The following is a 15,697-nucleotide window of genomic DNA, read 5'->3' as shown; positions in this document are numbered from 1 at the left end:
GCCCCAGTTTCTCCAAGGTAATTTTTCTCCCTTTAGGGTTATTGAAGTTACGCAACGTTAAATCTGGCACACAATAGGTGCCCAATAAATGTTTCCCTTCCCATTGCTGAAATATCCCTGTGGGGTATTTTAAGAAATGTCGGGTGAACTGCCTAGTGTGCTAAGAGACAGAGTGAAAAATTCTGTGTCTGGAGAACGCTTCTGTGCAATCTCTGCTGTTTGTGATTCCCATCCTGAATCAAGCAAGCGTCCTCCCCTACCCTGCACGCCAGCCTGCCTAATGGTGCCATCGGCTGCCGTTGGTTGTCTCTTAATTGCCCCACGTCCCCACTTCCCCATGGTTCTGTTTTTTCTCCTCCTTCTTAGCACCTTGTTAGCACCTTTTTTTTTTTTCCTGCAAAAATACAGTTGCCTGATTGCTTCAGTAAACATTTCTATTGTCCCCTTCACTGTTTTGCCAAGGGAAGCTTTGTTCCCGAGTTGTCAAAACTCCTTTCTCTTCTCCCCCCGAAGCGGAACAGCTCCGGGTCGGGTCTTTCTCTTTCATGCCTTGCCAGGTGGTGCTTCCTCCCTGGGGAAGCTGCGTCTCTCCCCTGGGGAGAGGGCTCTAGTCTACTGGCCTGTGCCGCCTGCTGCCTCAGCGTTCCCCATCAGGCAGGACTCTCTCCTGCTGCTCCAGCTGCTGCTGCCCCAGCTGCTGCTGCCCAGGCCTTGAGATGCTTTCAAGTAGCTCCAGACCCTGCCGGTCGCTGCAGACAGCGTAGGGGTGCACATGGCTCTGAGCAGGCACCGCGCCAGCTCCGAGCGGCTCCAGCCAGACACGGCTCACAGACAGGAACAGCGGACAGCTCTGAACGGGGGTACCTAGAAAATGCAGGGCTTTTTCCTCCACCTTTTTCTCCCTTTTGCATACCTTCCAAGATTCGGATTAGAAAACCTGAACCAGGTGGCGGGAGCTCGGAATTTTCCTGTGGCCTCAAGAGGGCGAGCTGCGGCTGTAACCTCACCTTTGCCTCCAGATGGCGCTGTTGTCACATCATCGTTTCCTGGTAAGCCGGTCCTTATCCCATTGTTAAAGGTGTGTCCATCTGCCGGCTGGAGTTGCCAATTGAGTCCGAGCAGATGCATGGCTGCAGGAGAGACAAAGTAATGAAAACATGAATAGAGAATTCAGCAATGCAAATGTCAAGGGGGAGGGCCAGGTGCCTTTTCCAAGCGACTGCCTTTGAAGGAAGCTGCAGTTCAACACTGGCTTGCCCCCGGCCTCAGGGATTAGCTAAATACAGAAGGCAAGTAGATGTGGGTAGTTGGGTTTCCTCGCCCAGGGGAAAGGAAACAACAGCCTCAGGGGGAGGGCATCCCCGGTGGTGGGCGGAGGAGGGAGGAGAAAACAAAGCCGGGACCTTCCAAATGGCGCCACCATAAAGGGGAAAATGCCCCTCTGGAATCACTGTAAAGGGCACTCTCCATCCCTCCCAGCCTTTCCTGCACTCTGGACAGAGCTGTTTATAGACTGGTGGTCCACGGGGCATTGAAAAGAATAGTTTCCCCCAAACTGCTCACAATCTAAATCTGCTTCAAATCAAGTCTCCCCCAATGGGGCCAGGCTGCTGGTCTGGTTCAGACGAGACTATACCTGTGCTGAAATACCAATGCAGCCTCCAGTATCTGCAGTAGTACTGGCCCACGGTAAAGCCCACCTCCCTGACTGTTTCAAACTTGAAAAAGATTTTTCTGCTCCAGCCCTCTTCCTGACAAGTGAATATCTTTTCAGCCTATGGTGGAAAAAGCTTGGGGGTAGCAGTGGAATGGAGTCCTTTTCTGGAAATAGTACTATGGCAATTCACTGTCTCTCTCCCTCTCACCTGCCCTACCTCTACCCTTCCCCACAGTCCAAGATGAGACACAGAGTTCCGAAGCACTGCCTCTTCTTTGCTAAGCAAACAAGCACGCCTACAAAACTCTCGCTTTACTCCCATGCAACCTCCAACCTCCAGACACCAAACTTCCTTCTGGTGGTCCTTGTAACTCTGTTGGTGCCAACTCCCCACGTCCCGGTTAGTTGAGCTAAGCCAATATCCCCCTATGTCTGATGGCTCTTGGTGAGTTGTTCTCACTGTGTGGAACGAAAGGCAAGTTCCACACACCTGCATTCTTTCAAAGTCGGTATCTAAGAAACGCTTCCTTTGCGAAAAAATAAGGACTTCCTTCCCCTGCATATTTCTCAGCCAGGCAATAACCACCCCATGTCTGTCTGGCATTTCAACCAGACACAGGTTGATGCCTTTGCTACATTTCCAGCACTGCAGGAGGGAAAGGGCTGTTGACAGGGAAAGGTTCCTAGTATGAGGCGGGGATGGGAGAAACAATTAACCACAGGAAACGCAATTAACAATGCTTAGGAAATTGTTCACACGGCAATTAATTCTGCTTGCTTACCACCGCCTAAAGTCAGGCTGCATTCTTTTAAGGTTAAAAACCTATCTTCAAACCTTACAGCTCAGATTGATGGCCATGGATGAAGATGGCAAGGTGTCCCTGCGTGTACATCTGCTTTTTTCTTACACACATCCCCACCTCAGAACCAAGTTTTCTTTCTCTACATTACTCCGAAGTGCAAGGCCCACTATGGCAACTCTTCGAGATGATACATGCTAATAAGAATAAATGACATTTACTGTACACTTTCTGTCTGGGTAACACCTAATTTTCTCCTGCAGTTTATCTGTTCTATGTAGGTCACTTAGTTGAAGAGGCCAGATTCGATTGCCTCAAATAATGACATATTTTCACTGTACAGAGGTCAGGACATGAGAACTAATCATGGCAGCTTCAAGATAACGATAGCTTCTGATTTGTAATTACCAGGTGAAGGGAGCCAAGGAATTAGCTATTTTTAAAAGATTTCCAAAAAAAACATACTATTGGGTTATCGGCGCTTGCCTCGAGCCAGCTTGCTGCTGCACTGGAGATGCCGTTCTTTCAAAGAGGGTCTCTGTGTTTTAAGAGAGACACAGATAGATACTGCAGACCCAGCTGAGGCCCAGGCCTTACAAAGCTTTGATTTTTCATATCTAGAAAAGGAAGCGATGGGTCCATCAGGCAAAGATGACCACCTCCCCAGTGCCCCATCAGTATGAAAACTCTTGTCAAAACTGCTCCCCTTTCCTGGTACTCAATCTTGTCATTCCAAGGTGCAGAACATACTGCAACCATCAGCTTTGGGAGATCAGAGAGCAAGCAATACCCCAATCTTACTGGATATACCGAGGGCGTCCACGAAACGGTGGTCTCTGTTTGCAAAGACGCCTGCCCCCCCCCTTGCTTTCTATCTTGGGTTCCACAGTATCTCTTTATTTAAAAAAAAAAAAAAAAAAAAAAAGTATTCTGAAAACAAGAAGACCACAGATGGGGTGAGAAGGGTTCAGCTCAGAGTATACAAGTAACTTCCCAGACAACTCCCAGAAGTGAAAGAAAAAATAAGAAAGTGAGATGAAGATGGAAAAAGGACAAAAGCCAAATCTGCGGTGCAGAAGCTCTGTCCTCCCAGTAGAAGCGATGCAACTCAAGTTGCAAAATGAAACTCAAGTTTGGGCATACTTTCTTTTGTTGAATTGAACGTTAAGTAAATAAGTGAGAACTATATCGGGGTAGAACCACCTCCTCTTGGTGTTTATTTTTTTTTTGTAGGCGGGGTGTTGCGGGGAGTCTGAAATAGGCTTTTGTTTGCACTTTTTTTTTTTCTTGGTCAGCTATTCCCTCTCTCTTACTTGAGCAGGAAAATGAGAATATCTTTCTGGCCTGTGGGGATGGACTAAAGTGTCCTTAGGATAAAGACCCAAGGGAGCTGTGAAGTAAATGAGTTTCCTGACTAGTGAGAATTCTGTTTCTTATTCTGCTACTGATTTGCTTGATGGCGGGGGCTGAGAAATCAGTCAATCTCTCTCTTTACCTTTTGTAAAGGTTTCCCTTTACAGGTAGGATAACGGCTGCTTAGGGCCAGAGGGAGGTTCAGCAACTGCCACCCCCTGAAGATTTATTGATAGCAGAGTATCTTGAACATAGAAGGTGCTTCATAAGGGTTCATTAGAATCAGTAATGATACATGAGGGCAGATGTGAGGGGCTGGATTGTAGGACATGATACTCTTTATAAATAAAAAACACATAATACAAAGGTATGAAGGATGGAATGAAACAGTGCTGGCAACTATATGGAGGGGTCTGCAAAGAGAAGCTTTTTGATGATTAGAGTATTAATACCTGCTGCCAGCCCTTGGACCCCTTCTATGGCCAGCACCATGGTAGACATTCTACAGATATTATCTCAAGACCCGCCGCTTACATTTGAGGTGGGTGCCATCATCATGCCCATTTCACAGACGAGGAAGCTGGTGACCGTAAAGTTTCATCACAGGGGGCTTTTGGAATACGAGGAGGATTACAGTGGGAGGCAGTTGGCTGCTTCATATTTCATAGCGATCTGGTTACAAATTCTGGTTTGCAGTGGAGTCTCGGCAAACCTGGTCTCTTTCTTGCAATGCATGATAATCTCCCTGTGGTTGAGGAATCGCCAATTTTGTAGAGTCAGCACCCCGTTCCTGAGGGGGCGGTTACATCATAGTTCCTCACCTTGTTAATCTCACCACACAACGCTGCATACCTTTTCCTTCTGCCACATCATCAGCGTGGGTCTGGAGCGAGGACAGCATGGTCCAGAGCCACGGCTGACCGGTGATAGAATACAGAACGATTGGAGAAAGGAACTCATACTGTTGTAAGCCATGGAGGGTTTGGGGTTCTTTGTTACAGCAGCATGCCTGAGCCAATCTTGACTGATACGTTCAAGTATATGGTAAGTGAGAAATTCCACTTTTATGCACTGGGTGTCCGTGCAGTCCTTAAAGTTATTCACTTACCGGGTCAGGATCCTTTCTAAAGCCCAGCCAGGAAGAGTTTGCACATATTTAGGGCCACTACGTTAGCCTCTATGAACAACGACGACAACAAGTAGCTCTTTAAACATTATGTCATAATATCTCCAACTCTGATCCACTCTCAGAATCAGACTTAGAAAGCTGAGAAGCCTCAGAGTAGCCAGAGCTACTGCTTCTTCACCTCAAGATTTTGGGTGAATACTGGCCTCATCATTTTCTCCCAAAAGACATCTGGATGCAGTGGGGTGGTCCCCTCCCCCAAGCCCCACAGATGCTCCAGTAGCTCATCCCAAAAGGTCCCATTCAGGCCATCTGAGGGTCAGAAGTGAAATGAGTTTGGGAGACCCTCTCCCTAATGTTATTCACCCCCCCACTGACAGCCTAAATGCACAGTTTATCATGGTTTGACAGGCTCTGCTCCAGAGAGATCCTGGGATGCAACAAGGGGGCTCCATGGGTCAGCAGGGACAAAACAGGGAAAGGTTCCAAGGGGAAGTGTAATCCAGGTGGCAGCTGGGAAATCAGCCACCAAAAACACAATAGGGCAGCCAAACTCTGAAAGTATCCCTCTGGCTAATTGGAGAAAACTTTCATCAAGTATTGAAAATGAACCAAGACAGGATGGACAGACCCCACACAGATCCCAGATTTCAGCAGGAATAATAAACAGACCTACCTGGAGTTATGGTGCTATTTTCTTACTGAAGTTGCCTGTGTTTGTGCCAGATGGGGTCCGATAGAAATACTCAGGGGGAGCCAAAGCAAAGGGAAGAGAGAGGGGTTGGCTGCAGGTCAAAGAATTCTCCGGCAACCACAAGGAAGGAGACTGTAGGCCTTGAAAAGTGGCAGCAAGGAACGGGGGTTGTCTGAAATAGTAATTAGGGTATGTGTGGGCCCTGCTGGGTGCCACTTAGAACCTTCCATGTTCACTGGCTGGCAGAGGATCAAGTTGACAAGAGGGCCAATCAATATGTCAGCAACGCTTCCCAGAGAGCTGCTCAGCCCTTGCTTGTCAAAGAGGGCAAACACGGGGGCCATGGGTGTTGTGCGTTTGCCGAGCAGGTCCCCAGGAACCGGGGGTACCTTTAAAGATCAGTCTTGTCAATACATAACTGGAGGAAGAGCTTGGGCTTTCCCTTTGAAAATGGAAGCCTTCAGGCCAAGCAGAGCTTAGGGAGGGGAGGAGGGAGTCAAGCTTGCTGGGTCTTGTGGCTCAGCCTGAGATCAGATTCACAAGGGCCTTAGAGATGACGGCAGAGCTCCTTCAGAGACCAAGGCAGGATGATGGGAAGGGTCAAGGCTGGGTCTCCCCACCCTGACATCACCCGATTTAGTCAACAATGCCAGGGCTCCCGTGGAAAATGTAGCCTATTCTGAAAGGGCCCCTGCCCAGATGACAGAAAAAAAACGCAGTGGAATACTCCGAGCTCAAATGCAGCAATGCTGACCTCGAACTTGCACAGGCAATCTGTAAAGGCGCTTTTGCAAGTAGTAGTGGAAATTAACACATTGCAAAGGAGCCTCCTCAATGATGGTGACAATGAACATTTATTTTGACACTGTGCCAGGTATTGGGCTAATTACATTATTTGCATCATTTATTCATCATTTATCATTCAGCAGATATTTATTGAGCCCCTACAGTGTGTTAGGTGTGTATTCCTAGGCACCAGGAATAAAGCAGTTAACAAGACAAGTTCCTCGCTCTCAGGGGAAAATAGAAACTAAACACATAAGCGAAAAGTAGAGTATAGGGCTAGGGAATGCCAGGGCATGGGGGATGGGAAATTGAACTTTTTTGGTTTAATTGTAGACCAATTAAAGATGATTGTCTGTGATAGGTAAATCTGAGCCAAGGCTTGAAGGAAGTAAGAAAGCAATTCATGCTGACATCAGGTTTGAGTGAAGTTAGGGGAAAAGGAGAGTGTGGGGTGCTGGGGGGGAGGGTCAGTGGTGGGGAGTGAGTGCCCTTGGAAGGGGTCTGCCTTATATTTGGGTGAGATGGGATGACCCTGGAGGATTCTAAAGAGGATGAAAGCTCATTTATTTTCATTCTCACCCTGTGAGGCGGTAACAGAATCTACATTTTCTAGATGAGGTTAAGTGAGGCTTAGGGAGGTTAAGTGACTTGCCCAAGATCACACAGCCAGGAAGTGGGAAATCTGGGATTCAGACTGAGACACCTGTACCTGCAGAGTCAATCAGCATGCTCTCCTGCTAGTGACTCACTCCCTCTGAGTCCTCACTGGAGGCCATCAGGCCCTTGGAGTTCTTTAAATGAACCACTACTTTGCCAAGACTGAACAAGGCAGGTGGGCTACAGAACCACTTACTAAATACTGTCAAGGCTCACTCGGGAGCAGACACACCTCCTTGTGTAAGCAGTCATTAGTCCTCTATAAATATAAAAACCAGTTTGCTATTTAACTTCAAGGAATCGCCGTTGTCAATAGAAAATAAATCTGTTGGACAACTTCAGTTTACCGTCCTGCTGGCTAACGATCAATATGTTTGGTGACTTTTTCCTTGGTGAGTTTGCTTATCATCCTTCAGGGATGCAGTAGAGTACAGTGGGTCTTCCTTAAAGAGGTGGGGGACCACTGCAATGTATTAATGTGTTAGTTATCCTTTTTAGGAAGGCTGTCAGTGCCAAAATGCCCTTCTGCCTAAAAGAAGAGATGTAAACAAAACCAGGAGGGATAACATTCTCAGAAATGCCTCAAGTCTTAAAGGAGTTAAAAATTTTTAAATCTTAAAGGAGTTTAAAAAAAAATCCCTTCCAAACCACCTCGGTGAAGTGATTTCTTTTAGTTTCGCCCCATTGTATTGCAATACACTGAATGGAATAAATTTTCAAAGCACTGCAGGGAAGTTACGCCCACAAATCCCTTTACTAGTAATGGGATTTGTGCACCTATCTGCCAAGAATGCTCTGAAAACTTACTTGCCTGTGTCCAACTTCCAGCCTGCAGCTTCCAAAATGGTTGCAAAGCTTATGGCCCAGGAATTACACAGACGAGGAAGGATGAGTTGTAGACACGATACCAGAATCCTGGCAGGACCACGGGAAATGAGAGGGGCTTGGGAGAAATGCACCTGCATTTACCCCTCTACCTGCACTCTCTCATCTTCCAGCTATGGTGCTAAAGTGGTCCTCGGCATGAATTCTGTCTGCACCTTTCTAATTCAGGTCCCTCACAAAAGCAGGGAGACTTTCTGGCCTGCAGGTCTGCCATGAGGACGAGGTGAGAGTTGCATGAGACAGCTCTGGGACCAGAGAGAGGTGTGTTCCCGAGACAAGAAGAAACCACACGGAGGGACCAGCACATTAATCTATTCCTGTGACAGGCTTGGGATGGTACAGTGAGTGGGAAGTGGTATGAGATTAATCAATTCCCGTGTTTGGAGGAAACAAACGGGGCTCCTTGCCACTTTAGGGGGCACGGTGCCCCCAAGCCGGTGTCATCCCCACCCCCTTCGTCCCCTTGCACCTGCTGCACCGCAGGTGGCAACTAGTAACAGTGTGGGGGTGTGGTGTCTGGTGTGCTCAGGTGACCTCTAACGAGGCCCCCTGGCTCCCAGCATCACCGGGAAGATCGATACGCAAGACAGACCCATGAGCTGACATCCACTTTCTGTTTCTGGTGTGGGGTCCCCAGGAATGTACCCTGGAGAACAGGCGATGCTGGCCAGGCGTCCCATTGTCCACCCAGCCAGCTCACCCCTGGGCTGATAAATACACACCTGGAGCCATTCAACGTACAGAACATCATTTCCCACCCCAGACTACTCCGTTCCTGCTGCTATTTTTCCCTGGAAAGGACTAAAATAAAAGCCTTTCTTTCTCCAAGAAAGGACCCACGTGATCAAAATACCTTTAGAGAATGATAACATCGGTAGGTTTTATTCTGCAAATAAATCACGGTCTCCGATTTTAAGAGCTTTTGTGATAGCAAAACACATCCCCACAATCCATACACATACACCTCAATGCATCTTTCTTCCGCCCTACCCCGAAGCTTGTCATTCAGTGTCAACAATCCAAACATCATTCGTCTTTCTTTAAAGAACAGCAACCAGCAGTCCTGTTCAAGAGGGGGCCGGTCCACAAGACCACCAACTACAAAAGGAAGGCGACGTGGGCTGCACGCGGCATGCGGCCACCGGAATCCTAGGAAGCAGACATCATGAATGTTTTAGAGGATGAGATGTCATATCGATCAGGAGATGTGCTGTGTGTGCTGGAACAAAGAGGAGGAACTCTCTCGTGAAAAATAACCTTCTGCGAGAGGGAGTGGGGAGGGGGGTCTGGGAGGTGGCCATTAGGGCGCTGGCCCTACTCTGTTCCCTCAGCTGCAGCAGACGAGGGAAGGAGAGTCTGGACCCACTTCCCGTCCCGAGTCCTGGGCAGCCCCCAGCAAACCACTCCCAGGGAGCCTTCTGATTGAACTCAGAGCCCACAGCCAGGCAGCCTGAGATTGGCAGCCAAGCCAGGGGGCCTCAGGAACAGGATAAAGGAAGAGCTATCTCCCTATCTTGGGTCCCTGAGAGATTCAGTCCCATCAGGGTTCAAATCCCCGCACTACTACTCATAAGCAGATGAACTTGTACCAATGAATTCGCCTCTCTGAGCTTCGCTTTCCTTAGCTAGAATAAAAGCTAACATTTTTATAAAGTACTGACTCAGGGGCCAACATTCTGCTGAGCACTTGGTATACATTACTTTATTTGCCCTTTACAATAAACCTGGAGGTGGGTACTGTTATCATTCCCATTTTGTGATGAAAAAATTGAGACGGAAAGGTGTTGGGAAATTTCCCCACACTGACAGGGCTCACATTTGGGGCAGCTGGTTATGGAATCAAGCACATGCTCTCAGTCCTTTATAGCTCTATGGGGAGCGGGGTGATCAAACCAACCCTGTAGGGTATTGTGATATAAAGGAGACAGGAACCTGGGAGTATCAAACACAAAGGAGGCACTCAAGAAACGTGTCTCACTTCCTATTGGGTCTCGGATCACTCTGTCATTACAACAATGGTGATCATGGCTAACTTTTATTAAGCCCTTACTGTGTGCCAGGCATCGATTTTATGGAGTGTGTATATTATTCTCCCATCTCGTAGATGAAGACACTGAAGCTCAAGGAACTGAAGTAACATGCAGCCGGTAAGTGGTCGAGGGGTGATTTGAACCTGAGCCCCGTGACACCTACGGCCTGAGTACCGCACCACCCAACTCATAGCAGGACGACTGTCAGCTCAAAGTCCAATACCAGTGAAGATGGGGGATGTATATTCATCTAGATATTCTTCCCCCATTGGCCTGAATCCCCTATCAGAGACACCTTTGTGGCTTCCTTTTCTGCATCTCATCAGAATGGCAGAGCCACAGTCAAGAGGGGCTCAAAGGTCATCTGGTCCACACCTTTGCTGTACAGATGGTGCCCATGACATCCAATGACTGGCTGAGCCAGGATTTGAAATTTGATTCTTTGTCTGGTGCCCTCTCTACTGTCTCGTCCATCTCCTTAAAGACAGAGAAGCTGATGGGCAATGAAATGCCTTAAAAAACAGACAATGAGGGCACTGCAGAGAAGGCCTTCTCCTCTCACCTAAGATTTTTATTACTATGATTTGCAATGCCGGGCATGAGCAAAAATAACCTGTTAATAAATTAGTCAACAAAAGGGGCATTATGGTTCTTTCTGATCCTAGATTCATTAGCTCGGGTTTCTATGACAAATTACTTCTACCGCAGAAGTTCATTCACACCTACAATCTAAAAATCACCATTTTTCTATTTCTACCCAGTCCAAGGATGTCGTGGTCGATATAGATGTGTTCCCTCCTGCGTGTGAACTTGGTAATTTTTCAGGAGTGAGAAATGAGTTGAAGAAATAAGGACGTTGAGCACATCCTGTATGTAATTCTCATTTCAATTTGGTCATTTGTTCAGCAAAGCCAAATTAGGCACATGGGGAGGCTGCCAGCATTCTTTTCAATTTTTAATTTTTGACATGGTTCGCTCAAGGATTTTTTTTTTTTTAACCCAGGAATAAAAAAATCTCATGTTATAGTAAATTGGGCTTGCTCTTTCTCTTAAATGGTTTTTAGTTAAGTGGATTTCACGTGCCTAACCTAAACCATTTAAAACTTGATTCTGATGGAAAGAAACATCACGTTAAAAAAAAAAATTAGTTCTCTCTCCCAGGGATTGATCATACAGTAGGAACTGAAAATCACAGAAATATGGTAGTCCTGGTTCTCTGATATGCTTAATATCAACACAGTCAACTTTTTACCGGGAGAAAGCTAGTCTGCATAAAAAAGGATACTTTCTTTTCGGAATGCAAGCCACCTAAATCCATCAAAAAAGAACATTTTCCTCTGCAATTAGATAAGTGACACAATTAGGCGTATTTGGAGTTTTTGACAATTTACTTGGTAGAGCTAATTTCAGGGGCTTTAAGCGACACTTAAGTCCCACACATTTCTTTCCTGGTGAAGGTACACATTTCTCTCAACAGGTAGCAGCACTAACTGCTGTGGCATTTTTGGCTTATACAAAGCATTGCAATGACAGCAGAAAGACACTCAACACGGTTCATAATTAACCTTCCTCCTCCCTTGGGCTGGTGCTCCCTCCCCACACCCCCATCCCCAATTACTCGATGGAAGATCCCAACTCAGGTGTAACCCAATTCACCTCCAGGCGGGGGTTGGTGTCTCCTCTAATACCAGCCTGGGAGAGAGATGCTCCCTGACCCACATGTTTGGAGCTCAAGAAGGATGAACACGTTTGAAAAGTTCCCCCACTTGTTTTTTATTACTTAGATCTTTGAGGCTGAAGTTTCTAAAATGTCCACACTAGTTTTATCTGATTTCATTCAGTCTTTAATATAAGACAGTCCTGTGGTAGATATTTTATTATCCCTATTTTACAAATGAAGAGGATGAGACACCAGTTATACAACACGCCCAAGGTCAAGGGTTGCCAGATTAAAAAAAAAAAAAAAAAGTTAAATCTGGCATTTCTACCAAGTCCCCATAGTTAGACTAAATCTCAGAGACACCTCTGTCCTTCTGCAGCCCCAGGAACAGCCCCTTGGCTGCTGCCCTCAGATCCTCTAAGCTTAGCTCCAGATCTGTCAGAAAGAACTGTCCAAGGTAACCAGAGTTGGGTCTCTCCTCTGAACTTCTAGAGTTTTCTAATCTAAATGTCATTTGCATTCTGTTTGCAGCCCAACAGAAATAGAACACGAGCCACATATGTAACTTAAAATGTTCTAGTAACCACATTAAATAGGTAAAAGTAAATGTCATGCTTTCAACCCAATACATCCAAAACATTATCAGTTCAATATGTAATCAATGTAAAAATCATTTTTTGTTAAGTCTTCCAAATCTGGCTTGTATTCTGCGCTCAGAGCGTATCTCAATGGAGGTGCTAAACTTTCAGTGGTTAGAGGGAAATGTGGTCCTGCCAAAACAATAAAAGTCTGTTAAACAGAAAAATATATTCCTTCAGTTTTATTTAATTACAATGAAATGAAGTGAAAAATTCAGTTCACATGTGGCTATTGGACAGAGCAGTTCTAGACCACTGTGGCTAAATGGGGTTCTTCTAGGCCGATTTCCTCCTCTCTGCCCCCAGGATATTTTGTATCCGCACCTCTCACAGCATCTATGGCTTTATGTGGTGATAACTTATTTGCTGATCACCCTACTTCCCCTCCCATCCCCCCTTAAACTTTGATCCATGAGCACCTTGAGGGGTGAGAGTGAGTCTTTATACCCCCTCTTTTCAATTTGCTGCAGTAGAGCCACTATCAGGTTTAGAACACACTAGTGTCCAAAAACTATTTATTGAATGAAAGAATGGCTTAACAACTTGTGTTTAAAAAAATGCAGTTAATTGAGGTCTTACAGTGTACCAGGCTAAGAATAATCATGGAAATAGTAATGCACAGTATCTACTGAATTCTGACTTTGTACCAGGCTCTCCATTACTACCAGCTTTTAAGCATTTTCTCATTTGAATACACTGCTCCCCCCAAAAAATCATCTTTGAGGCAGGACCTATTATTTCCATTTTACAGATGAGAAAACTGAGGCTTAGGGAGATTAAATAACATGCCCACTCTCACACAGCTACTAAGTGCCAGAGCCAGAAATATGCGGATGTATCTCAACTTCTCTGCCGGTGTTTCCCTAACCTCAGTCATCATGGACCACATTCCTGATTTTTTACTAAATCTGATCTCCACTCGTGCTAGTATTTCCTCACTACATTTTAAAATCAATACCCCCCCTTAAAACTTTAATCGACTTAGCCTCAACCCAAAATAGTATCTGTGAAATAGAATGTGTGATGTATTAGTTATCAGGCTTTGTGATACATGAAAAAGGACATAGAATTATTGAAATAAAGACGTTTGCCCACACAGCACACAGTCACACTGAGCATGTGCTACTAGTGGTCTGTCTCCTGCAGTGGAGAAAACATTACCCCCTGCTAGATTGCCTCTAACTTTGAACATCTGTCTTTCTATTCCCAAGGACCCACCATTATTTCTGTGTTTTCCCTGCCCTCTACAGTGGTCTAAGAAAGCAAAAACAACAGCAGAAAGGGCTGGAAAGAGGGCTGCCCGTGCCTGTCTTTTCTCATTATTTCCAGCTGGATAAAAGCAAAACACAAGCAAACCACAAGACCTGACCTCCCACCCAGCCCCTCCACCTTGAGTCTTTTTCTTTACTTCTTCAGGGCCAGAGGACTAAGACTGCTTCAGGTAGGCTGCATCCATGGGGTCAGTCCTTCCTGCCGAGAGCCTCCCCACCTTCGGCCAGGGTGATGCCGGGAGAGTCTGGAACCTTCTAGAATCCAAGAGTCCTGATCCACATCACCTGCTTCTGCCCAGAAACATGTCCACAGCCCAGACCGTCACGGATGTGTTCCTGGGCATCCCAGTTTCTACTTAGCTCATAAATCCACCAGCCATCATTGAGCACCGACTATATCCCAGATACTGCAAACCCTGAATGCAATTTTCTTTCTTTGGTTTAAAAAAATTGTATCGAAGTATAGTTGATTTACAATGTTGTGTTAATTTCTGCTGTATAGCAAAGTGATTCAGTTATCCACATATATATATATTCTTTTTCATATTCTTTTCCATTATGGTTTATCACAGGATATTGAATATAGTTCCCTATGCTATACAGTAGGACCTTGTTGTTTATCCATCCTGTATATACTAGTTTTCAATGCAATTTTCAATAACAATAATAGTCAACACTAATATAGCGGTTACTGTGTGCTAGACACTGTTCTAAGAATGTTAAATATTTAGATATGAAATGTCTGGTAGATCAAAGATGGTAGAATATCAGTAATTTTATATGGTCCAATTAAATATATTAATCACTTAATACAATAGCTCCAGAGACAGACACTTTTATTATACCCATTTACAGATGAAGAAACCACAGGGGAGAGAGATTAAGTAACTTGGTCATTCCACCACTAGTAATAGAGCTGGGCTTTGAACTTGGGGACTTTGGCTCAAAACACTTAACCATAATGCTTTCTGCCTCTTATAGCAAAAGTGCCAAAAAAAGAATGCTGCCTTCTGCCTAAAGGCTAGACGCTATACTTCAGGTGCATTGTGGCTAAGATGTACTTTTATGGGAACAATGGAACATGATGGTTAGAGTAGCTTTGCAGCCAAAAACCCTTGGCCTCAAATCCAGGTCCCTTTGGACCTTAGTATCTGTGAGACTTTGGGAAAGTTTTGTTTAGTTTTTCAACTTCTCAGACCCTCTACTTCCTCATCTGTAAACTGAGAATCTTAAAACTCCCTACCTCCCGGGGGAGATTGTCACATTAAACAAAATAAAGCATGCAAGGCACTTGGCTTGACAAAGAGTTACAAGCTCAACAAATAAGTTATTGTGTGGACTAGCCAGAAATAACTGTCTGCCTGGAGAAAAGTATCTTTCAGATTCCAAACAGCTAGATTAGAAGCAAATAGTCATTCCTAAATTGGAGATGTCCTGCTTTCTGAATTAAAACATCAGAATCCAATGTGGGAAAATACTTAGGGATCATCTGCTCTGGACTCATTTTACAGAAGAGGTTACAGAACGCCACCTAAAAAGGTTAAATACCTTGGCGGAGAGGCTATGCATTGTTCTTGAGAAGCACAGATCCCTAATTTCATTTGCTTCCACCTTGCTGCACTGACTCTTGAAGGCATCCTTCTGGAGAGATGCTTTCAAGAGAAGAGTCAGACCTGTTGACCCGACTCACAGATTCCATGCATATGTGATATATCACTGGCAACACTAAGCAGTGGTGGGAGGTGCAGCTGGGGTGGGAAATGGAGGTGAATGGGGGGGATTCTAAATGATTTCCATCAAACTTTTCCAAAGCTACCGCAAATACACAGCGCGTTTCCTATGCAAACGTAGCTTCAACTCAAGCCCTCCAACCTCCCTCCTTCTACCCAGATCGCCACCTTGAATCCCCTCCTATGTTAATATCTGGGAGATGCCTCTGTGTAAAAAAACACATTCAATAGCAATATTTCCTACATTTAACCTGATATCTACAAATTCAGCCTGCTCACATGATTCGGTTTGCACAGCGTGGGTGGGCTCAGTTAATGAGCCTTTCCTAACCTTTGACTCTGTGCCTGGTGCTAAGCCAGGCTCTGGAGGGAAATGGTAACTGAGACACCGCTGCCCTCCAAAAGCTGCT

The 15,697-nt window shown here is 45.5% G+C and overlaps 1 protein-coding gene across 4 annotated transcripts in view; it reads right to left on the bottom strand.

Annotated features, from left to right (window-relative positions):
* The window catches only part of TENM2 (teneurin transmembrane protein 2), a 998,550-nt gene that overhangs the window by 231,194 nt on the left and 751,659 nt on the right, over positions 1-15,697 (bottom strand). For 3 of the 4 annotated variants that reach the window (XM_059917647.1, XM_059917648.1, XM_059917649.1), the window contains exon 6: positions 1,008-1,130. The exons of the other annotated variant lie outside the window; for it this stretch is intronic. In XM_059917647.1, the coding sequence (XP_059773630.1) occupies positions 1,008-1,130 (123 nt within the window). The remainder of the gene's footprint in view (positions 1-1,007; positions 1,131-15,697) is intronic. 4 annotated transcript variants of the gene reach the window in all.

Source organism: Balaenoptera ricei, chromosome 3 (assembly GCF_028023285.1).
Source record: "Balaenoptera ricei isolate mBalRic1 chromosome 3, mBalRic1.hap2, whole genome shotgun sequence".
In the NCBI taxonomy this organism is placed as follows: Eukaryota; Metazoa; Chordata; class Mammalia; order Artiodactyla; family Balaenopteridae; genus Balaenoptera; species Balaenoptera ricei.
This window is presented reverse-complemented; position numbering and strand designations above follow the sequence as displayed.